This window comes from Lissotriton vulgaris, chromosome 12, assembly GCF_964263255.1.
Source record: "Lissotriton vulgaris chromosome 12, aLisVul1.2, whole genome shotgun sequence".
Classification (NCBI taxonomy): Eukaryota; Metazoa; Chordata; class Amphibia; order Caudata; family Salamandridae; genus Lissotriton; species Lissotriton vulgaris.
In genome coordinates this window covers 267,327,702-267,351,664 of record NC_141700.1, presented here as the reverse complement: position 1 = coordinate 267,351,664, position 23,963 = coordinate 267,327,702, and the positions used below count along the sequence as shown (strand labels likewise).

The 23,963-nt window shown below is 43.0% G+C and overlaps 1 protein-coding gene across 4 annotated transcripts in view; it reads left to right on the top strand.

The window, feature by feature from the left end:
• The window catches only part of LOC147673925 (death-associated protein kinase 2-like), a 682,889-nt gene extending 664,455 nt beyond the window's left edge, over nucleotides 1-18,434 (top strand). For all 4 annotated transcript variants that reach the window (XM_086945018.1, XM_086945016.1, XM_086945017.1 and 1 more), the window contains one exon: nucleotides 12,349-18,434. In XM_086945018.1, coding sequence (XP_086801144.1) covers nucleotides 12,349-12,429 — 81 coding nt within the window. In that variant the 3' untranslated portion in view covers nucleotides 12,430-18,434. The remainder of the gene's footprint in view (nucleotides 1-12,348) is intronic.
• Nucleotides 18,435-23,963: the final 5,529 nt, after the last annotated feature.

The window sequence follows — 23,963 nt, the reverse complement described above, 5'->3', positions numbered from 1 at the left end:
TATTTGGAATGAGGGTGTCAAGTTGATGCAAACGCCGAATTCCTTCCTGGCGCAACTACCTCGTTTGGAGAAGAAGTATAGGGCGCCCCATGGCTCTCCAGCTTGCCTGGTTGCACAGCCTAAGCCTGATTCTGTGGTCACCCAGGCCGCCCAGCACCGTTCCAGGAACCCGTCTTCTCCAATGACTGCTCCTCCTGATCGTGAAGGACGTCACCTTGATGCCATTGGGCGGAAATTTTCTACTATGGCTTCCACTTCTGTGAGGGCCGTAAATTCTCTGGCCATACTGGGATGTTACGACTGTCAGATGTGGTCTGACATGTCTTCCTTTGTTGCCCTCATTCCTGAGTTCTCCAGAGCAGAGGCTCTAAAGATTCTTCAGGAGGGGGAGAGAGCGTCAGAAGAGATCATAGACTGCTCTGTGGATATCGCCTGCACTGGCTTCCGTCAGCTCGCGGGGCAGCTGTTTTGCGACGTCAGGGTTGGCTTCGTTCTACCTCTTTTCACCAGGAGGTTCAGGTGAAAATCCTTAACATGCCTTATGACAGCGAATCGCTCTTTGGTCAATACGTCTATGAAGCACTGCAAACGATAAAGAAGGATACCGAAACAGCTCGTTCCTTAGGCACTTTCCAGTTCCGCAAACAGCCTTTTCGTGGTGCGCGCGGACGCGGCACCACCTCATCTTTTCGTGGCGGATCCAATCAGTACTGCTCCTACGGTCAAGAAATCAGCGATATTCCTCCCAGTCGCAACAGTCCTCTCGCCAGCAGTCTTCCAAATCGTACCGAGGAAAGTCTTCCTATAGAGGCTCTGTTTCCAAGAGGCAATGACTTGCCTTCCCCACTCAAAGTTGGAGGTCGAATCTCCCTGTTCTTTTCACAATGGTCCTCAATCACCTCGGACATTGGGTGCTGGACATTGTATCAAAGGGCCATGCCTTGGAGCTCGTCAAGTTTCCTCCTCACACTCCTCCGACTGGTCCGCCTCCAGCGCACCTCAAAGAACTTTTCCAGCAGATTCGCATCATGATTAAAAAAGGTGCCCTCGAAGTGGTTCCCAAGTCTCAGAGAGGGATGGGGTTCTATTCCCTGTTTTTCCTCATCCTCAAAAAGACAGGCGAGTGGCGTCCAATCCTCGATTTACGGGCACTGAACAAATATCTAAAGTGCCAATCCTTCCGCATGCTCACGCTCGTGGAGATCCTACGTCTTCTCTCCAAGGACAACTTCATGACCACTATCGACCTCCAGGACGCTTATTTCCATGTGCCAATTCTTCCACGGCACCGGAAGTACTTGCGCTTCCTGGTAGGGCGGAGAGACTTTCATTTCAGGGTGCTGCCTTTCGGCCTGCGCTCCGCCCCTCGCGTCTTCACAAAGGTCTTGGCTCCAGTGGTGGCTTACCTGCGTCTACAGGGCATTCAAATTTTTCCATACCTAGACGATTGTCTCATCAAGTCTCAATCTTGCAGTCAGCTGTCTCGGGACACTCGACTCTGTCAGACTTTATTTTACTCCCTCGTTCTTTCCATCAACACCGAGAAGTCTCAGGTTGACCCAGCTCCCTACAGAACTTTTCTAGGCACCACTCTGGATACGTCACTAGCCAAGGCATTCGTGTCTCACGAGCGTCAGATGCGGATTCTACACTTGGTGGCTCTTATCTGTTCAAAAGAGTCCGTTTCAGTTCATATATTAAAGTCATTTCTGGGGATGGCGTCCTCCTGCATCTCTCTGATCCCAAATTGCAGGCTCAAGAGTCGCCCCATTCAGGAAGAATTGGACAGACAGTGGCGTCAGGTCACCGGCTCTTTCAACGATCTGGTCCTAGTGACCGTTCGGATGAGGTCGGCTCTCCAGTGGTGGGCGCAACCGTCCAATATTGCTGCCGGGACTTCTTTCCTCACCACCGCTCCGGAACTCATTCTGACCACGGACGCCTCCTTGGAAGGATGGGGCGCACACTTTCAAGGGCTATCCATAAAGGGCAAGTGGACTCTGTCTCAACGCTCATCAACAGGCTGGAGTTAAAGGCCATCTTCCTGGCACTCAAATCGTTCCATCTTCTGATCCAGGGAGAATCGGTGCTCATCCAAACCGACAATACCACCAGTATGCACTATGTAAACAAGCAGGGCGGCACCAAATCTCGTCTCCTGTCTTGACTGGCACAGAGTATTTGGGATTGGGCACTTTGGCACCACATTACCCTGACAGCAGTTCACCTACCAGGCATCTCCAACATCCTGGGGGATTCCCTCAGCAGGTCCGCATCCTCAACTCACGAGTGGGAGCTGCATCAGCCGATTCTGAACTTCATCTTTCGGCATTGGGGTCATCCGCACATGGATCTCTTTGCGAGCCCTGTGAACCGGAAATGCCCGTCCTTTGCAAGCTGGCTTTCCCATCCAGAATCGTCCAGGAATGCCCTTTTGATGGACTGGTGCGGTCTATTCGCCTACGCTTTTCCGCCGATTCCACTAGTTCCTCGAGTGTTATGGAAGATGCGGAGACAGCCGTGCCACATTCTCCTGATCGCTCCCAGATGGCCTTGACAAGCGTGGTTCTCGGAACTGCTGCTTCTCTCACAGTGCAAACCCATTCTCCTTCATCCTCGAGCGGATCTCCTCATGATGGACGAGGGTCAGATCTGTCATCCGGACCCCTCCTCTCTCAAATTATCGGCCTGGAACCTGAGCACCTTGAATTTGCCCATTTGAACATTTCGCCAGCATGCAGGGATATTCTTGCCAATGCCAGGGCTCCGTCAACAATAAAGACCTACAAGCTAAAGTGGGAAAGATTCTGTCACTGGTGCGCAGCTGCCAACATCCATCCCGTTCATTCCACTCCGGCTCACTTACTGACGTTCTTTCTACAGCTGGCACAATCAGGACTTTACCACTTCACTTTGAAGGTTTTCTTGGCGGCAATCTCTCGCTTCCGGCAGGATGGCTCCTCCTCTCTCTGCTCTTCCAGTGTCGTTCGTCAATTTTTCAAGGGACTTTTCAGGAAGTTCCCGCCCATTCGGCGTCCTCCTCCTACCTGGCATCTCAATATTGTTGTGGCGCAATTGATGAAGGCGCCATTCGAGCCTATCTACAAAGTGGATTTAAAATTTTTGACTTGGAAGGTCGCCCTTCTCCTTGCTTTGACCTCTTCACGTCGCGTGAGTGATATTCACGCCTTTACCATTAAACCTCCTTTCCTCCAATTCAAATTGAACTGTGTTGTGCTTCGCACCAACCCGGCTTTCATGCCTAAGGTGCCCACTGACTTTCACCTCAATGAACCTGTTTTCTTTGCCAATCCTCAGTCTCCAGCGGAGCAACGTTTGCATTCACTGGACGTTAAACGATACCTTACATTTTTACATCGACAGGACGGCACCCTTTTGCAAATCTGATCAGCTGTTCGTTGCTTACGGACGCATGCGCAAGGGGCATTCTGTTACCAAGCCAACTATTGCACGTTGAATTTCTTCAGCAATTTCTTTCTGTCATCAGAAAGCTGGCAAGCCTCTTCAATCCTCAGTGAGAGCTCACTCCACCAGGGCGATGTCATCCTCTACTGCCCTGTTTGCTGGTGTGCCGATTCACCAAATATGCCGAGCAGCTACGTGGTCCAGCAGGCACACTTTCACAAGACATTACTGCCTTGAAACGATCAACGAAGCTGATACGGCAGTGGGCCAAGCAGTGCTTCGCAATCTTTTTAACTAAGGTGAGCCTCTACTTTCTTCCCTCCACCTATATGGTTTATGTGATGATATTGTTATTAGGATTATTATCATTTCTACCTGGCTATGTTATGCTATTTTTGCATTTTCATGCCTATGCATTGCTGATTTTGCTCTTACTGCCAGCTGTTACTGCTCACTATTCTATTCAAGCATGTGAATCTATGAAAGACACCCTAATACTGGAGAAGAACAATTGTTACTTACCTGTAAACAGGTGGTTCTCCAGTATTGGTGTCTTTCATAGATTCACATGCGACCCACCCGCCTCCCCTCAGAGGCTTGCTTCTCCTCCTTGACTCTTTTTGTCACTCCTGTGCTACGAAAATCTGAGGGCCTGAGCCTTTGATTAGAAGGTTCTGGAGGGGTGCTTGCGCCTGATTGGCCGTGGTTTGGGCTAACATAATGACATTGATATGTTATAAAGGTTTTTCTTTTCTCCATGTATTCCTATGTGTTAATGCTAACCTGGTACTTATAAGTATTTCTGGTGTTGGAATTTATGTGATATGTTTTTACATACAAATTTTATTGGGATTTTATTGCTCTTTTATTTACTTTGGCGCTCCCACTTCGACGACGGGGAATATTCAAGCATGTGAATCTATGAAAGACACCAATACTGGAGAACCACCTGTTTACAGGTAAGTAACAATTGTTCTTCTCTACTTAAAAAGGCCCAATTATCTTGCTACTAATCATGGAATTAGAGGAGTTACTCAGGTTGGTAGGCATAATTCACTCACCGAGTTATCGATCCCTCTTGCATTGAAGGCTTAGGAACTGATTTAGAGTTTGAAGGACAGGATATTCTGCCACAAACCTTACGCTGAATGCACAACAATGCAGACTGCCCGCCTTACTTTCAGTGGATGTCGAATTAACTTGATTCTGTTCAGGACCATCATGGAGACCTTGACAATCCTGAGCAGAAAAAAGAGAAAAATTACTCCCAAATCAGCAAAAACGAGTGTAAGTAATAAGAAACAAGCACATTGCGAAAATTACGCAGTTGGAAATAATTCAACTCTCACCCAGTCACGACTTAAAGTCACCACTGGGGAAAAAGAGTAGACAGTCTGCAGGAACAATGAGTACCAAGCACAGGGCCCAAGCGAGAAAGGTAACAGCTCAAATGGATCTAACAAGGAGCAGGAGTCTGCCATAGTAAACCAACACCAAGGCAATAATGAAAAAGGCCATTCAAAATAGGACAATATAGAAGGGAAACTCCTATTCGAAATTAGAGAACTTAAGAAAAGAGTTACATCACATCAGCTGGTTGTAAAGAACATGCCAGATATAACCCAGAACCTTTATAGAATAAATAATCAACCTAAGTCTACTGTAAAGAATGTTCCTGTCGAAACAGAGCATGTAGCTACTTACATGCCCTCAAAAATATCCATCAATATGTTGCTACCAGTTCGGGTGCAGGGGGTATATTGGCACAGTGGAACAATGCATACATTTAAACCTCCTTATTAGTAGCTATACAATAGCTAAGGAAGCCATATGCATATCTGTTTTGTAGATCTGAGCAGTGTTTTCGATCTTGTTAATCATTCTAAGCTGTGGCAGACCATGGTAAAAATGGGTGCCCCTCTGGACATCATCTCGTACTTGTCACAGTTGTGTGACTCCCTGACAGCACAAGTACGATACGGCACACATTGGGGAATGCACAACAAGATTCTAGGTCACAAGAGGTATCAGACAAGGGTGTGTTCTTGACCCCTTTTTGTTTTCCCTACATGGTGGTGGTGGTGTGGCTCACTGGTTAGAGGCGGCAGACCCGGAAGCAGAGAACGGCCCGGGACCAGGGTTCAATTCCCGACGCGGCAGGGTCGGGGACCAGGGTCAGCGGACTCGATAATTCTCGCCTCAGTGCCTACTCTAACCAGGGATCACACTCTGCAACTCTGGGCATTAGCTTGCCTCATCTCTACAACGGCCCCCCACATTCGCCGGGGACGCCTGGCTTCACCTTGGAGATACCCAGTAGGGACCATCTTACAGGGATAGCCAGGACAGGTTCCCCAGCGGTCTACAGCACCACGACGCCTCCGGGCAGCAGTGCGCTTTACAAGACACATACATTTACATTTACATATAAAAGAAGTAGGTAGATAGGTATACAGGGATGCCCCGGGAGTTGGCAAGCGTCTGACTCCTTTCCTACTATATGCAAACAGTGCGATGTTGCTAGCTGGGACCGCTAATGGTCTGCAACGCCTGATAAATAATTTTTCTGCATATATGGGGGAGAAAGATCTGAAGCTAAACTTAACTAAAACATTTACAATGGTATGCAGGAATGGAAAACCATACAAAATAATCCACCGTGATAGGGGAACAGAACTAGTGGAAACACAGAACTTTACGTATCTGGGTATTCATTTCTCACGAGGTGGACATTGGAGCCCTCAGTTGAGAACACAAAATTATAATTCCTAGGGACATCCAAAGCCCTATTTAGATTTGCCAGAAAGATATGCAGCAAACCCATGTAATGATGCAATTGTGTAAAAGTAAATGCTTGTCAGTAGTTACATATGGGCTGCATTATGGGGCATGACAAATAGTATGATATTGCAGATGCAGAATTCCTTCTTGCGAAGACATTTGGCATTGCCACAATCAACACTGTCCCTCATTATTTATAAAGAATGAGATGTACCCTAACTAGAAGACAAACTCAATTATTACTTGGCAAAGCATTTTAGAGTAAGGCAGGTAGAAAATTGAAAACGGAAATAATAGAAGATTATGTATCGCTTTAGCAGTATGTCAAAATTCCCTAGTTAGCTCACATATGTAAATTATTCAAGGAGATTGATGAATCAATTATCATAGAGGATCCTACTAGTATCCTGCAATATCATAAGAAGGAAGTTAGAATGATACTTATAATAAAAAGAGAAGTTAAAAGAGAATTTAAAGAAAAATCTAAATCTACTGTAAATAGATTTTGCTCAGGATACATTGAACAGGCATTCAAGGGTACCTGATTACTATAACCAATGTACAAAACAGGTTTTACCATACCAGACTACTTTGATTAGGCGTTATTTGTTTGCATTCCCAAAATGAAGGTCTGGGACAAAAAAAGTTGATAAATGCCCATATGATAGGAAAATGATTCAATCCTCATTGCGCTACATTTTGTTTTGTACATTTTTTATAACAATACAAGAAAGCGTTTTTGCATCCATTATTTTTCCTAATATAATTATGACAAGAAGTACATTTTTTTCAAACATCCTTTCCCGATTTATCTTGCAATTTGTATAATTTTCGTGTATTTTTTGCACAACTGATTGCTTTGCACAACATGTTGCATATCTTGCATATTATGCACTTTAGACTGATAAGGAACTTGTTACCAATTTGATTATAATAAGATGATAATTCTTAGTAAAATGCGTAGATCTGCAACAAAGGTAATGTGTTTTTAGCTTGGTGTTTTATTCTTTTATGGATCAATTTTAATCCACATAAAGATTATTGATGATGATGCCTCGCACATCTTGAGATAAAATCTCCCAGGGTTTCAGCAACATTTCTTTTTCTTTCAAAAGCAAACTCCTGAATTGGCAGGTTGTTTTTAGAAAACGAAAAGGTTTGGTAAATAGCGACCTGAAACATGGGGGCTGTCCACCTAACTTTCAGCTCCTTAATGAGGAGCCTCCTTGATGGCAGCTCCTCTGAAGGCACAGTGTTCTCCAGAGAGCCGGTGGAACTCTGTTAATATGGTGGGTATTAGTACTGCAGGGGTGGTGAGGGAAAGACCTCTGGTACCCTCATGGTCGGTGGGCTGCTTTGTAAAGTGTAAATCAGGCCCTAAGGCCTCAAATTTAGCTTATGTGTTGTATGCTTGTTGTACTCTACCTTACCCAGTTGCTTTCTGGATAAATGTGTGCTTTATAAATATTTGAAAGAAAAAACATACCAATAAATAAAGGGATGCTTTTGTTAGCCTGGTATGTGTCTAAGAAAATTTACAATTATATAGATGGTGTGAAGGGGACCATGTGTAGACATCCAGTAGAACGAGAAGTATGGTAAAATACATATGTGAGGAAGGAGATGGGGAAGTTGGAGTCTGATTGGGTGGGTAATAACTGTCAGATGTGCTTTAGTTGCAACTCCTGTGCAGGATTCAGTTGAAGGCAAGATTAGGTGGTTCAGATTTCAAAAGTTTACTAAATTGCTTCCAGTTAGATTCAGATTTCAGATTGGCAATGAAGGTCATCCACAGGTTAGCATATAGGGGAGAACATTACAGCAAGTTTTAAGATGCAAAATTAAATTTCACCCAACCCCATACTTGTTATCTACTGTTACACGTCCTATAAGAAATCATACATAACATCGAAATGCAACTCGGACACACAAGAATCTTCGGTGCTACATGCTAGACAACAACAGGGCAGTCTTTTTCTGTCTGTGTCTCCACACATGTACAAGAAACCGGGAGACAGCATAGACAATTAGTTGAGCTGTGTCTGTCCTGGATACCCTAATTGCAATTTTGTAGTCCCTAATACACATTTTCTCCTATGTACATGATACTGAGGACAAAAGTACAGGATATGATCCACAGTTTCCTTGACCTCTGGGTAAAATGGACAACTTAGGTCAGGTTCGCAGTAAATGACCTAAGTTGCAGGGTGCCAATTCTGAACTTAATGTAGAGTGTTTTAGCAGCAAGAGGCTTAATTGTGTCCATATACATTTCCAAAAATGTGTATTTAAATTCCAGAAAAGTAGAGGTTAGAGTGCCTGCTCCCCCAGACCGGTGCAATCTACTGTCTACGCATGTCCAATACTGCTCCTTGAACATCGACTTGGAAATGCCACTAGACGTTTCCAGGTGAGCCCCCATGTTGCCGCACTCGATCTCCTCAAGTGAATTCTTATTATATCCTAACCATGGAATCCTGGTGGCCACAGGAAGTTTAATAATTTCTTCAAAGCCCAGCCAATAAGATAATAGAACTGCTGAGGACCAAACCCTCCTCCAGTACATCAAGAGTGTGAGTTTTACTTTGTGGGTAAGTGAACAAATGCCAACATGTATACGAAGTGGCACCATTGGAGTTATAGGGGGAACATTGGTGAGGAGTCACACGAAACTGTTTTCTGTCAGCTCCAGGTAATTGACATTAGCATGCCCCCAGAGGTCCCCACCATTTAGGGATAACCCCAAGGCTTGCAAGTTATAAATTTGCAGTACAGGTGTCATCAAATTAAACCAGACACCTTCAAGGCTCTCAGGCCACCACTATAATTTTCTAGTCTGACTTTGGACTTGTGAATTTGAGGTGACTGTCAAAATGCTCATTGAGAGTAAGTCCCAGATATTGAAAGATGCAAACCCTCGCCAATTGGGTACCATTGAGGACCGGATACAATCTGGCTGCCTGGTAGGGGTTTAATACCATGTATTTGGTCTTACTTGTAGTGATATCCAGCCCTCTCTGTCTGTAAAAGACTCTAAACTGGCCCATAAGATTTTGGTTACCCATTGGGGATCTCAAGACCAGTAACATGTCATCCGCAAACAGAAGGGCTGGGAATTTCCTGTTGGCCAGATGCGGGGCATCATGTTTGCATTGTTCCAGCATGTTTACCAAGTCGGTAATATATAACAAAAACAGAGTGGGGCTAGTACGCACCCCTGTCTCACCCTCCAGTCACTGGAATGGGATCTGTCAATTCCTCCGCAGGGCCATTCCTAACTTGTGCTTAGTTATCCAGATGAAGCCTACTGAACACATCAATTAGGTATTCTGGGACCACCATGTTAAATAAAACTGCACACAGACCCTCCCTGGGGACTAAATCAAAAGCCGACCGCAGGTTGACAAAAATAACGTAAAGGCGCCCACCCTCAGTGAGACATATTTCAAGTAAGTTAGTTGTAATTATAAGACTTGATCGATAGTGCTTGTCCCAGCCCTAAACCGTGCTTAGTACGGTGTCAACACATCCACATCCTCAATCTATGCTTGCAGTCTACTCAATTAAATTTGGCTAAAAAGCTTCTGTGAGCTGTTGATGAGGCTAATAGGATGCTAATTTGATGGGGCAGACCTAGTGCCCTTCTTGTACATTGGGACAATTTCAGTCCAATCCATGACCGTGGTATGGTAAGCCCATTCAAGATATTGTTAAAAAAAGGACAAAATAGTGACACCAAATCTCCTTCTCAGCTTCGAACAGGTCCCAGGCACCTTATAAAGCCTCAGCGCTTTCTCTGGGTTAATCTAATCAATTGCCTCATCAACTTCATTCAATGTAATTGGTCTTGTTGCACAATCAATCTAGAAGGATTGGTTAACAAAAGAGAAAACACTAGATGATGGAGACTCATTCTCCCATTCTCTTGTGGTGGCCGTACCTTCAGCATGGGTGGCCAAAGTCAGTCCCTCATGTGCCCCTGAAGTCAGGCTAAATGTCGGGCCAGCAGTTGGCAACATGACCCCTCATTCCTTCCCTCATCTTGAGCATAAAGGCTTAAAAAATGTTTAAGCCAAGCATCAGCTGCTATGTTACTACACAGCGGGGTAGCACAATCAGGCCCTTGTCGGTCATTAATTGCCAAAAGGAGCAATGGTCTTTCCCCTTAGATGCAGCCAATAATATCTCCCATTTAGCCTTTTCATGGTCTCTTTTGGTCCTGGCCAGTACAACTTTATACAAAGTTCCAGCATCCTGAATTTCAGCCATAAGTGCCTGCCTGGTTAGTCAACCTGTTTTGTTGAACCATTTGGCCACGTGAGCCCATTTAGGCAGAGTCCCGGCTTCCATCAATGAGAGCTCCTTATGGTGCGGAACAGAGAATTGTGAATATCAGTAAGGACCGCCGATACTGACCCTACAAATTAGTTCCCTCCTTGAGTCAAGACTGTTTCCAAGGCTAAAGCAATGGCCTCAAACAGTTGGGTCTGTATGCAGGGGTAGCAGTGATAACCCACCATCTCAACCTAAGTCTATTTCTATATGGGAAAAGCCTTCTATCGAGGGGTTCTAGGTCATGTGATGCAATCCTAAGGCCCACTGGCCTTAGGGAAAGGTTTAGGCATTATGATCAATGTCCTGCCTGGATAGCACCATTTCATCCTCTTGAGGGGTGTTGATTGATAGGTGGATACATGCTAAACGGAGGTTCCTATAATGCACTTAGTAAGGTTCTGTTTTCTGTAGGGATACTGGGCCTCTGACTAGTGGAATTTTGGCCATTGGACTTCATGGACCTGGCATTTGATCCCAAAGACTACTGTGAGCAAATTAAGTATTTTGGGGGGAAGTGATCATGCAGGTCGAGAGTTACATAGACAAAGTATGCTGCAATACTGTGATATTTCCCATAATTTTTATTTTAAATATATGCTTTTTTAGTATTGCTGTTATTATCTATACTACTATTATAAAGAGAGAACTGTGTCCTTTGAGCCAGGTAAACTCAAAAAGTACACCACCAATCGCAACACCCAATACAGCGTTGGAAAGGGGAGGTCCAGGAGATGGACATAGGCTATATAAAAATAAAAAAACGTAATTAAAAAAATGTACCATAAAAAAAAGTAGTCCCTTGAAAGTAGCACCTGCCGCGAGGTGCGTCATGACATCAGGAGCGAGGGGAGGAGCGGCGTATGCTGACGTCCGAGCATTGATTGCAAAGAGCGGAGACTGGAGGACTGGTGAGACGTGATTGGAGCTACCAAAGCTGACGTCCGAGCATTGATTGGAAAGAGCGGAGACTGGAGGACCGGTGAGACGTGATTGGAGCAACCGAGAGGCGAAGAAAGGGGGACCCGATAAACGAGAGACGTGTGGCGAGTAGCAGAGAGGGTCAGGAAAGGGCACGCTCACTTGTGTGATAGTCACAAGGCAACAGCGCTAGGAAGGGTGTGGAGTGACCTGATGCTGAGGCGGCCACGGAGCAGGTATTGAGGTACAAAGACCGAGCACACAGGAAGGGGTGCTGTGACAAGGTGTAGTAGATGCCGTGTGGGAAGGGAACAGGTGACAAGGTGTAGTAGATGCCACGTGGGAAGGGGTGCTGTGACAAGGTGTAGTAGATGCTGCGTGGGAAGGGAACAGGTATGATGTATACAGCCATCTGGAGCGCAAGGCATATGGCAGAAGGCTTGAGAGGGCTGGTATGAGTAGAGAGAACCAAATAGCGGCTTTCACAGTACGATCATCCTTCAGCACAGTCAGAAAGTCAGTGAGCAAACTAACAAGAGTGGATATGATGCAGATGTGTCTACAGAAGTTGAAAGAATGCTGCCCTAGCATCTAAAAAGGGGACCGTGGAAAAGTGGGCTCTTATGCAAACCCAAAACATGGTCTGAAAGAAAAGGTTTAAATACACCCAGAGCTTAACCGATCCCTTTTTCTACGTGCAGGCGGGGGCTCTGAAGCCTAATTGCTCCCGGACAACGTCGGGACGGGCTGCTAGTAATTATATATAGCATGATCGTATGGAATGTTTGGTTTAAAAGCAGTCTATTTGATTGATTGAATATGTACAAACTTGTTGGTGCTGCACAAATGATGATTTTGTCCTGCTTACTTTTTCCTGCACTCTTTTAGCGCCAGTGTGAAAGTGATCAGGAGGAAGAACAAAGCCATCCAGCGTCACTGTTGCGCAGACGAAGAAGCAGCTGCTCATGACCCCATGGTCGAAGGCACGGCCCAGCATGTGGCATCCTGCTCTCTCCCATGGCCCAGGAGATGAGTGGAGGGCTCAGGACTATACTAACTTCCATCGTAGTGGTGTGGGCATGACATCCATCACGGCCAAAGACCATGTTCACAGAAGAAATGAGTGAGGAGTTTCGACCCGAGAGGAGAAGGGTTACTCTCTGTGAAACTATTGAATGATGCTTGTGTTCCCAAGCTGTAGGATGCCTCACTGGAGAGGCAGAGTGGCATGGGATTGAAATGAAAGAAAGTCATCACACCACTGCATGCCAATAAGACATAGTTTACAACAGGAAGGGGTGCAGCGGCCAAGCCTACTTCCTTCATTGCATACACTGCACAACACTTACAAAGTTCTCACCATTCACCGATGACAAGAACCAGTGACTGTGAAAGTTGCAACCACAGCAAACAAGGCTGTTTTATGTAGTGAGGTGGATCTTGCCTTGGAGTCATGAGCCTTAAGGACAAGTTCTGGCTCAGCACCGAATATAATGAGTCAGGTTGGGCACATTACTTTACCTCCTTTCGCTACGGTTCTCATCGGTGGATTTTCAGTGCCTTGAAGCTTCCTATGGGGTAGCATTAAATAGGCCGTGTATCTGCTTTTGCCACTTTGCAGCAGTGCATGATGGACAGCTGCATGTTTCTACATCAGTATACTCATTAACGACTCTTGAATACTTTGGGGAGTGAGCAAAAAACAGATATGGTTTACAAGAAGATAAACAGCAAGTTGCTGCTGATATAGCTATCAGTCTCAGTGCATTGAAGACTACCGTTGTACTGACATGGTCACTTTTGGAATGACCGCAACAGATAATATGGCACACTGATACAGTATCCAGGCTTAGTGCAAGAAACTCTTTGCAAGGCTTAACCAATGCCTCTTAAGGTTACATCACTGACATAATGCATTGGGTTTCAATACTGAACCAAATTTTATTTTGTTACATTTTAACCCCTTCTAGTATTTTTTTTAAATCTGGCTCTATTTATAAAGATCCAGTAAGAATTATAAATGTATAACACGCTTTAGTAACCTTTATAAGATATGTCTGTTATTTTTAGCTCTCTTGTTTAGAAGGAAAGTGTTGGAAACTAAACTCTTCTATTGCCCATCCTTGGAGGACTTAGCCCGTAGTATAAATGCAACTTTTCGCACAAAGTCCCAGCAAGGTTTGAGGCCTTGTGGGTAAACTGTTGCACTAAGTGATGAATCCCTACTAGCAGACTCAGAGAATGGAACAAAAGTTTGCATCAAGTGTTTTAATGCAAATTCTTGTTTTTGTACTGTTTTGCATGAACCGTATGAAAGCTAGCCCTGTACGTTTCAGAAAGGCTATATAACGCAAAGAGGGCATTCAAAGGACCATACAGATCTTCGTAGCTGAAAAGGAAGAAATGAAGATTTTTGCACAGATGTGATCGGCTAATAAGTGGGGCAAGGATGTCTTTTGGATTGGTTGCAACCTGTGTGATGAACAGGAAACTGCAGCTTTTTGGAGCCTAAAGCCAGATATCAAAGGCAGAATCTATAATTGAGTTTAGTTTTACTGTCAAAGCTGTGGTTTATACCCTTTGAGTAATATGCAACACATCGGATATGTAAGGCGCACTTTAAATCTGAAGGGTATCTTAGCGCTGAATAACAGATGTTTATTGTTACCCATCTCAGTGGTACTAATTGCATTTACTTCAGAATGATGAAAGGCTGAGTGAATCCCCCTGGGATTCGTAAAAATATGACCTGGGGGCAACCACAAATACTTTCAGGGGATTCATTAGCCCACTACACTACCGGGCTTGGCCTGCTGTGATACCATTGTGGCACTCTACTATCCACCATCATGTTTACCCTAATTTTTCCTGCTCCACTATTAAGTCTTAAAACCAGTCTTTGGTTGCCAGTAAGGCCTTGGTTGCAAGCACAAGCTGTCAGCGTATTGGTGAATAAGTGAGAACTCCTCCCTCTGATGTTTCTTGCACCAATGGAAGCGTGCACTGAAATTGAAGGAGGGGCTTCATGCGTTACTTGTTTAACCCAGATGCTATCAGACCAAAGAGTAGTCGCACTACAATTCCGTTTTGAAAGGGGTTCCCTGCTATATATAGATATGAAGTGATGTATATCTAAAGTTAATTTTATTTTCCTGATTCTTTTTCCCTACGGCAAAACAAATGATAATGTTTAAGGGAGTCTGAGTGCTACCTTGGTGACACTAAAGTCAACGATTGCTACTGTAATGATCTCTAGTAATCCAGATGAAATGGAATATAGGGAGCTCATGACTTTGTACGCATAACCTTGTCTATCATCCGAAGGATATAATATGGGCTTGTTTTTAGAGGATTAGAATTTGTGAGCGTGTTACTGCCCATCAGGCCCTTCTTTACATGCTGCATTTTGTTCCCTGAGAGCCTAGCTCCCTATCTGAAAAGGAAGGTAACATTTTTATTTAAAAAGAAATGTTCCGCTGAGCCATAACAGTCTACAGCTTTCTTTCTCTAAGATGCTGCTCTTTGAATGGAAACCAAGATGCCAGTGTTTGCATTTCACTATCCTGATGATCCCTGATACCGTCCAGTCACTTATTAAAAGGCAAGCAGGTCAATGTACCAAGCCTGTTTGTGGCTGCAAATGTTGTGATACTTAAAATCACAAATTTTATGATCACAAAATGTCTGTGTTTCCATGTACTAAACAATTTGTATGAGTCAGAAAAGCCTTTCCAACATGCACAATGGGTTTTGCGATCCATTGTGAATCACAATTAGGAGGGGACGTGAAGGAGCCTTCCATCCGAATTGCAAGTTGCAATTGTATGAATCTATGGTTTGAAATGGCAATTGAGGTCACAGACCATTGGTCAGTTACAAATACTTCAATGTAGGACTTAACTGTTTGCTCAGTTGAAGGTGTCTCCTTGGGACAATTTCCCCTTCGTGAATTCTGTTGGCAGGTTTTTCGGGAGAAGGGGTTCCACTGACTGCTCTTCCCCTATGGTTTCCCAAATGGGAAATATTTTTTTTTAAACTCTCCACCTGTTCTTTCATAGAACATGGCTGGTTAGAAAAAAGGTGCTGGTTTGTAAATGCTAACACACTGCTGGTGATCTTCTGTTTCTTACAGGCTACCATTCCTTTGTTTCCAGCTAAATACAGTGGTCACAAATAGCAACCTGAATAATTTATATTCATTAGGCAGCTCGTTCTACTGTAAATTTTGGGATGTGGGATAGAACCTATTAGTACATAGGTTGCGTAGCAAAATCAGAGACAGATCTAAGGCAGTCAGGGTGCAATTTGAGAGCACGTTTTGTGACCTTTCTTCTAGTACATCAGGCCCTAGATTTTTCATTATCTGTTCTTTAGGAGATGTCAAGTGTTTTATGTTCCAACATGGAACATCACCGCAGTGTTAATTTTTGTCCCAGTTTTGTATTTGTCTAAATTATCTTTCCACTTTGTTGTCATGTCACATATTAATACAATCTCTGAGAAATATGACATCTGAAGAGGGCATACACTGGAGGAATTGCTTAGTTAGTAGCCAAAACAGTATGTAAAAGAATTTCAATTATAACATTTTGTTAAGCAATTTACCATGTTTTGTTCCTGCCAGATTATTTGTGGGAAAAAGAAATATCTGCTAAATTTTCTTTTTCTTAGTATGCCATCCACTTTCTAAATATTCCTCTTTCCCAAAAAAGACCCATAACACCTTTTAAGTAATTTGACAGGTCAGATTTGTCTGTGCTAATCACCATAATCTGCTTTTCAATATGAAAATTGCCTTTCATGTTCCAAAAAAGAAACTGTATGGTTGTACCTACTTTGAAGTTTACCCCTTTCACCTATTCAATAGCGCTTTAGTTTCTTTGAATCAGAGTTTGGCTATTAAAGTAAATATTTTTTGCATCCCCATTAGACCGTGGTAAGAACAACACTAGATTCACATTTTCTCTGAATCTGTTCTCAACTACACATAGCTATGTCACGTAATATGTATGTGGAAAGCTGATGTCACACCTCCAACAAGAAGCTAGATTTAATTCCATTTAGATCTGTGGGAAATTAAATGACATTTAATGTTTTAGAGTGGAATTTGTCCAAGGGCTACTCTCCAGACCCCTCTTCTGATGTGTTTTGATTGTTTTTTTTATAAAGTCTGTTTTTAATGTTCTGCAAATCATAGCTTTGTTTTTAATGTTAACACATTTTGTATGGTCTGTGGACCTGCCTTAATTCCACAGTAAGCCTATATTTTTCTAAAGAGACCTTGCATAAGATGATCATAGACTTGTGACCAGTGTATAGTACTAGTCTCACGGAAGACTAGTGCCCTATCCGTAAGCTCTGGTGGGTGAACAAAGTATTTCAGTACCTAAATTCCAAATGAAATTCACAATCTACATAAAACACAGTTCAAAAAGACTTAAATAAAGAGAAATAGTAGAATACAAAAATAACAGAACACTAATGAAATAGTAGAATACACAAATAACAGAACACTAAACTTCATTCTCAGTGGTACTCTGAAATTGGATATTAAAGATGCTCGAGGAGATACTGGTTTCACACATTATCAGGTAGGTTTCCTCATGAGTAGGAGGAATAATGCACAAAGCTGTCATTCGCACCATTCTTTTTGCATGGTGTACCCTTATTTCAATGTTTTGCCAGCACAATTTACCCCAGATTTTGCTTGGAGGAAATTTCGAATGCCGCAACCCTGAGCAAAGTGTGCACCAAAATCTGTGCACACTTTACAAATTCCAGAATTCTAGTTGCACAGCACCCACTTGAAGGCCATAAGAAAAAAATATTTCTAGGGTGGGCTGTTAATGCATTGATTATAATAACGATGCTGTAACGTGATTCTGTTTAAGATACTTTGTACTCAAAGTATTCATCTAGCCGAGTGCTACATGGAAATCGCAGATGTCGGAGCTTGGACTAGTAATTTATTCAGTTTATTTGGTGATCATGTATACCTGATGCAACTTGCAGATTGCTGGAGCAACTTGTTTTGTAGACTGAGCAGAACTTACCTCTAGGCAAACAGGGATATTTCAAAGTAGGCACTCACACCTCAAAGGTCTGGGCAGCTTCTTTCAGTCTGTGCTGTCTTTGATTTTACAATTATTTGTATCAGACCTGGTTGATTACCTATTTCCCATACTATTAACATTTAACAACACTATAGAAAGGATAAAGCAGCATCTCACACAAGAAAACTGAGGATTATTTTAAAGGTCTGACTTCTGTCACATGGTCTTGTGGAATCAGTTTATCGTTACATGCAGATGGTAAGTCATCAACTAAAAAGGACAGCTTTCTTAAAGTAGCTTGAATAAATTCTAAGTGTAACCTATTTTTATTACTAGAGACATGGGAAAAGGTGTCATACCAGAGGTGTAAGGGGCTTGTAAATAAACCCCATGATTCTTAAGGGCTTGCTAAGGATGGATGTTGTCACAGCAAATGTGTACTGTTAAGGACACATCACATTGCTTTAAGAGGGCAGACACAAAGACTTATCATGACGCCAGCTCTGATTGTCCCCATCACACACAAGGTATCACATAGGGGCTTAACAGTTTCTCTGACGCATCAGAATTAAAAATGTTTTAACTTTGCCTGCTCTTTTTCTACATTCACTATCATAGTATATTCTGAGAATATAACATTGTGTTTCCTTTGTGGTACCAGTCAACAAGACCCGCAATAAGCATGAACAAAATAGAGGCTATGCTCTACATCAGCAATGTACCTGTACCTAGTCCTGACTCTCGCGGCTGTGGAAATGCACAATATCCCACTTGTTAGCATGCATGTACTGGGGAATGCGCTCAATTCAAGACTGAAATACTGTGAATAAAGATTTATGTGCTTGACAGGAGAGATCCATTAGTCTTAACTTCTATGTAATTTGTTTTATTATTTCGTAACAAGACAAGAGTGATATCATGTCTCTGGTGTGATTTATTTATTGTCTTTTTGTTTGACTTCTAATATGTTTGTCATACCACGTGTAGTCAGTGAGTCACTTGTTAATTTGATTGAAACTACACATAGATGGCATATCATATTCTACTGCTTCCTTATTTGGTCAGTCAGTCACCAGCATCGGGAGGCAACATCTTCCGAAAGAGTACCAAAAGGAGAGAGCTGGCTATTGTACAGGAGAGTAAGACATTCTCAATTAGTCTTCCTTGGCTGAAGCAAATATTGTCAATTACTTAGCACAGGCTCAGTGATAAGGTGTCATCCATGGCTTGGAACATTGGGGTTCAAACTAGAAGTCCTGGATAACATCATGCAATTAGATGGAACACCTGTTTAGTAACCCATAGATGACCTGTTTACAAGGATGAAAAAAGTACCAAAACAGCAAAGGCACTGTAATGTTTCCATCCAGAAGGATCTCCCTGCTGAAGAGCACTAACATGAAGGAGACCACTGGGAATAGAAAAGAGAAATATACCCAATAGGAGCAGATATGAGAACAATCTGAATATGGTCAGCAACCAAACAACTCGTGGCAACAGCACCCCCAATCTCACACACCGCTCTTTTGAGGGAAAAAAGGAAAACAGCTAAAGATCACGGGAGACAGCCTACTCTTCTATTTGACACATTTAAACAAGGTTGGTGTGAGATCAGCTCACATCAGTGGGTCCTTGGAATTATAAAAGGATACTGCATTGAATCTGTCATTAAACCACCAAACATCTAGCCACAACATTATAAAAGACCAAGGGGCATATTATCAAGGGGGTTTATCTCTGCTTTTTTGGCTTTAAAAGCCAAGAAAGCGGAGATAGAATTATCTCCCTATTACCTAGCTGTCGCTAACACCAGTTAGCGACAGCTAGTAGGAGATAGCGACCCTCTTGGGCCCCACTTTGCATGTCAGTGATATTTATCACTAATGACATGCAAAGTGGGCGTGCCAAGATGTTAGCGACTGGAAACAGTCGCTAACATCGCTATCTCCTATTACCAACGTTTGGAGATATTCGCGCTAAGCGCGAATATCTCCAAAAGCTAACACCTGCCCTGAGCAGTTCTTAGCCATGTTATCCAATGAGAGGTGGATAACATGGCTAAGAGCATTAGATCGGTAATGCATGAATATCGCTGACTTTTCAGCGATATTCATGCATTGCGGCCGATTTTTATCGCATTTGGGATAAACCTTGGTAATACCAAGGTTTATTTGCGATAAAAATCGCCGCAGCTCAGCGGTAAATTTTTGTCTCTAACCAATATGCCCCCAAATTCCACTGTGGTTGGGGGAAGGCCGGTGCGACTTCAGAACGAACCCATGCTAAGAGCAATGAAAACAAGGAGTTGCCTCCTTTTAATTCCTAATCCGAAAAAACGATACGAATAAGAACAATACTTGACACAAACCAACTAACTCGTTATGTTCACATCGTATTGTTCAGAATAATAATGTTGAATGAAGCCATCCCAATGATGGAGCATGAAAATTACCTGATGATTATAGACCTGATAGATGTATTTTTCCACATTAAAATGTATTGGAAGCATAACAAGCAACTTCAATTTTTGGTACATTGCACGCATTCTCAATTCAAAGGTCTACACTTCCGAATAAAGTGAGACCCGTGAATTTCCACAAAGTGTTTCATAGCAATGGCAGCATATCTAAGATTAGAAGTCATCTGAACAATTGTGTGATGAAGGGGGATAATACCAACCAAAATGAAGTCTTTGCTTGGCACATGGATAGGCACTGTGAAAACAATCGCAATAGCACAGATAATTCTGACTTTGAAGAACATTTTCCTCCAATGACAAGATGGGGTCAGTAGGAGCGGTCGCTGACTGAGCTCTCTCCTGCCCCTGGAAGCTCTGCGTGTGAGCATAGAGAGAATCAAGGGGGTATGAAGTGAATCAAATCAGAGCAGACTGGACCAGCTTTTTCCTTGAGCGTAGCGGATGAGCGGATGATTTGGTTGGAAAACGAACGGAGGGGAACATTGCCCAAAAAAAAAGAAAGTCTTCCATTATGAGTCAGCCGCAGCTATTGTGTGCAGCTGCTTGAAGCTCTGTGGCTGTGTGGAGATAATTGGACCGACGCAGTTGGCAGTAAACCATCGGCATTCTATCCAAGAAAAGCTACAGACTTGTAAATATTTACGATTGCCTTTTTGCCCCTGCTCTTTCCACGTTATTTTGCTGTCTCCTCTTGTTAATTACCGATCAGCAACAGCAACGCTGTTTTTATGAGTCGGCACGACTGAAGATGAAAGGTGAGGAGTGGGCAGGGTGGCGGCAACACTCTTGTGGATTTCTTTGAAGGATCTCTGACGGCTGCAGAGAGGCATATCCCGGGCCTTTCGTCAAAGCATTAGTACTGGCAGCCGGGAGCACGAGAGCATGAGAGGTGGAGACTGGGGGCTTTGAGCCCAGCGGCATGTCAGGCAGAATTAAACTGTTTGAGTAAACACAGAGCTGCAAGTAACAAACTCATAGCAAAAGACACTGTCAGGGTCTCGACTGCCAATCATTTGGTCGGAGGTTGACAGTGGCTATTTGTGCTCAGAAAACTTAAAGGGAAAAAAAATGGACTTTGCTCTTAAAGTCCCACATCCACATTATTTTTTTTATTTTACTCTATAATGCGAGAAGAACCTCGATGGAAATTCCAAGAACACCATTATAGGTATTTAAACATTGTTGCACGAAAGCGGCTGGGTGGGAGGAAGATTAAATTCGATCTACCACGCACTAAGAGGACCATAGAGGTAACAGTAAAAGTCAGAGCGAACCAGGGAGCTGTCAAGGATCCACAAGGAGGCAGGTGGCAGCCACAAATAAAACGAAAAAAACAAGATCCCCAAGGTGGTACAAGCAGATTTGATCCTCTGTGTCAGCTCAATTTCCAAGTAAAAGGTCTTGCTCAACATATAATTTTGAATATTTGGAATATGTCAAGTGTACCAAAACTGGTAAAACTGACAAACTCAGGGCAGGAATTAACCTTTCCATATGCAACCCAGATAAAACCAACCAAGCAAGGTGATGTAAGCAGGAACAGCGAGCAGATTACAAGACAAGAAGAGATAGGGAAGATGAACGAAACGGATACAGAAAGGATGGAGAATCTTCAAGAGAGCGATCAAAAGGAGCTATGTGAATTACATGATCAAAGCTCGGTCGCTGACCTATCTATGCTTCGACCAAACACCCTGGGAGCACAATGGAATGAGGAGCCTGAGCCTAACGAACTTAACAAGACAGTACAAGAAGTGGATAATGACCATGTCCTGAGACCAATGCCGCAAAGAAGAGAAACTAGAAGCACCAAAGCCAAAGACGCAAAAAATAAGGAACAAGAACAAGATGGAGGGAAAGATGGAGGGAAAGAAAGAGCAAAAGCTAAGGGGAAGGAGGATAACAGAGGCAACAGAAGGGGCCTAGAAAGAGATAAAGACAAGGACAAAGTTAAAATCATGAATCACAGAAAGCAACAGGGGGATAATGAAAAATTCAAAAAGGAAAAGAAAAGCGACAGACAGGCAGCTAAAGGAAATGGCACAGAACCAGATAAAAGGAAAGAAAAAACTAAAGAGAAACATAAGGAGAAAGAGAAAGACTATGAAGATACTGAAGAGATGGAATTAATGTTAAAAAAGCAAAACGTCTGCAAAGCATCAAAGAATTAAAAGCAAATGCCAAGGCGACGGGAGAGCCAACTGCATCGCAGCCTAGAATACTAAGTATCTTTAGTCCAGTGTCCAAAATGGGGACATATAAGGGGCTAAGTCAGCTGGTGATAACCCAGGAGCCAACAAAATTGGACAGGGCAAATGAAAGATTCAACCCAATGGTTAACGGACAAGTAACCCTGAATCCCCCACCTAATAAACTACCTTTGCTAGTAACTGATACACACTCAGATGAATCTGATGTAGACATGTATGAAACTGGGATCTCAACTTCTAGTGAGCCAAGCGGCGTTAACAAAGGTCAAGACCAAGATGCATCAACCCAGGAAATATCAGGTCGCTCTGGTATAAGAAAAGAGAGTGATCCTGGGCAAGGAAGCACACTGAGGAAAAAATTAGAGAAAAGAAGAATAAGGAATAAAAGACTAAATAAATCTACTTATGATGAAACCACCGATCAAGGAAGCAACCCAGAAAAGACCAACCCTCGGAAAAATGTAAAACCTAAAAAATTAAGGGAAACAATGATGTTTCAGGAAAGCGGGGAAGAATCTACAGCGGACATCTCTGAATACGACGAGGCAGGAGAAATAAACGAGCCGTCTCTGAAAGAAATATTGACCTCAATAAGGAAACTGCACAAAGATCTCAAAACAGACACTCAAAAGCATCACCTAGCTATCCGAAAGCTACAAGGGGCAGTAAATAAGGTGGGCAGCACTTGTCTGGCAATTTCTGAAAGGATGGTATCAGTTGAGACACAAACTGACCATCTAGAAAAGGATGTCACTAATTTGCAAAAACAAGAAAAAAAGCAAGAAGGAATTATACAGGACCTAATGATAAAGGCTGAGGAACAGGAAAATAGAGCAAGGCGGAATAACCTGCGATTCCTGGGGCTCCCAGAAGGCGTTGAAGACAACGACCCGAGGGGTTATATAATTAAACTTCTTAAATCATCTATCCCTGAATTGCAAACCTGGGAACTAGAGAGAGAAGTTCAAAGAGCCCATTTTTTCCCCCTTACTCAATCTAAGAAAACGCAGAACCAATCTAAATATCCAAGGGCAATGTTGGTATTTTTGGGAAATTTCTTACTTCGGGACTCTATATATGATCTAGCTCGTCCTTCAAGCAAGAAAGAATATAATGGTAGCACATATTTTGTTAGACCAGATTTTGCCCACGCCACCGTGGAAAGGAGATGGAGGCTGAGGCAACTATTCAATCCTTTTGAACAGATTGGTGCTAAAGTATATTTACAAAACCCGGCAAGACTGAAAATAATATTTAGAGTATCGACCCGGAGTTTTACTAGTGAAATACAAGCAGAAAATTACCTTAAAGAAATCTATGAGACTTTAAAAAAATAGAACTGGAATATGAGCAAGAACTAATTTCTTTTTTTTCTTTTTTTTTGGGGGGGTCAAACAATAAGTGTCATATTAAGAATGTTTCGCCCGTGGAAAAATAACGGGAGAAAAATATTAATCGTCACTCACACATGAAATAATACATGAAAACTTTAGCAAGAGGAGTTAAGGAAAGGGAAAAAGGGGGAAAGGAAAGGGGAAAAAAAAGAAAAAAAATATATATAAAAACCTTGATCTCAAAGACTTTTTCCTGTATGGAAATATTACAGTCACGCAGGGCTGGAGGGGAGATGCGCACTGAGGCGTACTGATCAGCGGGCGCCCACACCTGGATCCGGCTGGACCCAGGATGCCTCAAGGGGAGGTAAGGGGAGGGGGGGGGGGGGTGGGTGGGTCTTTGGGAGAGTAAATGTGGGGGAAAAAA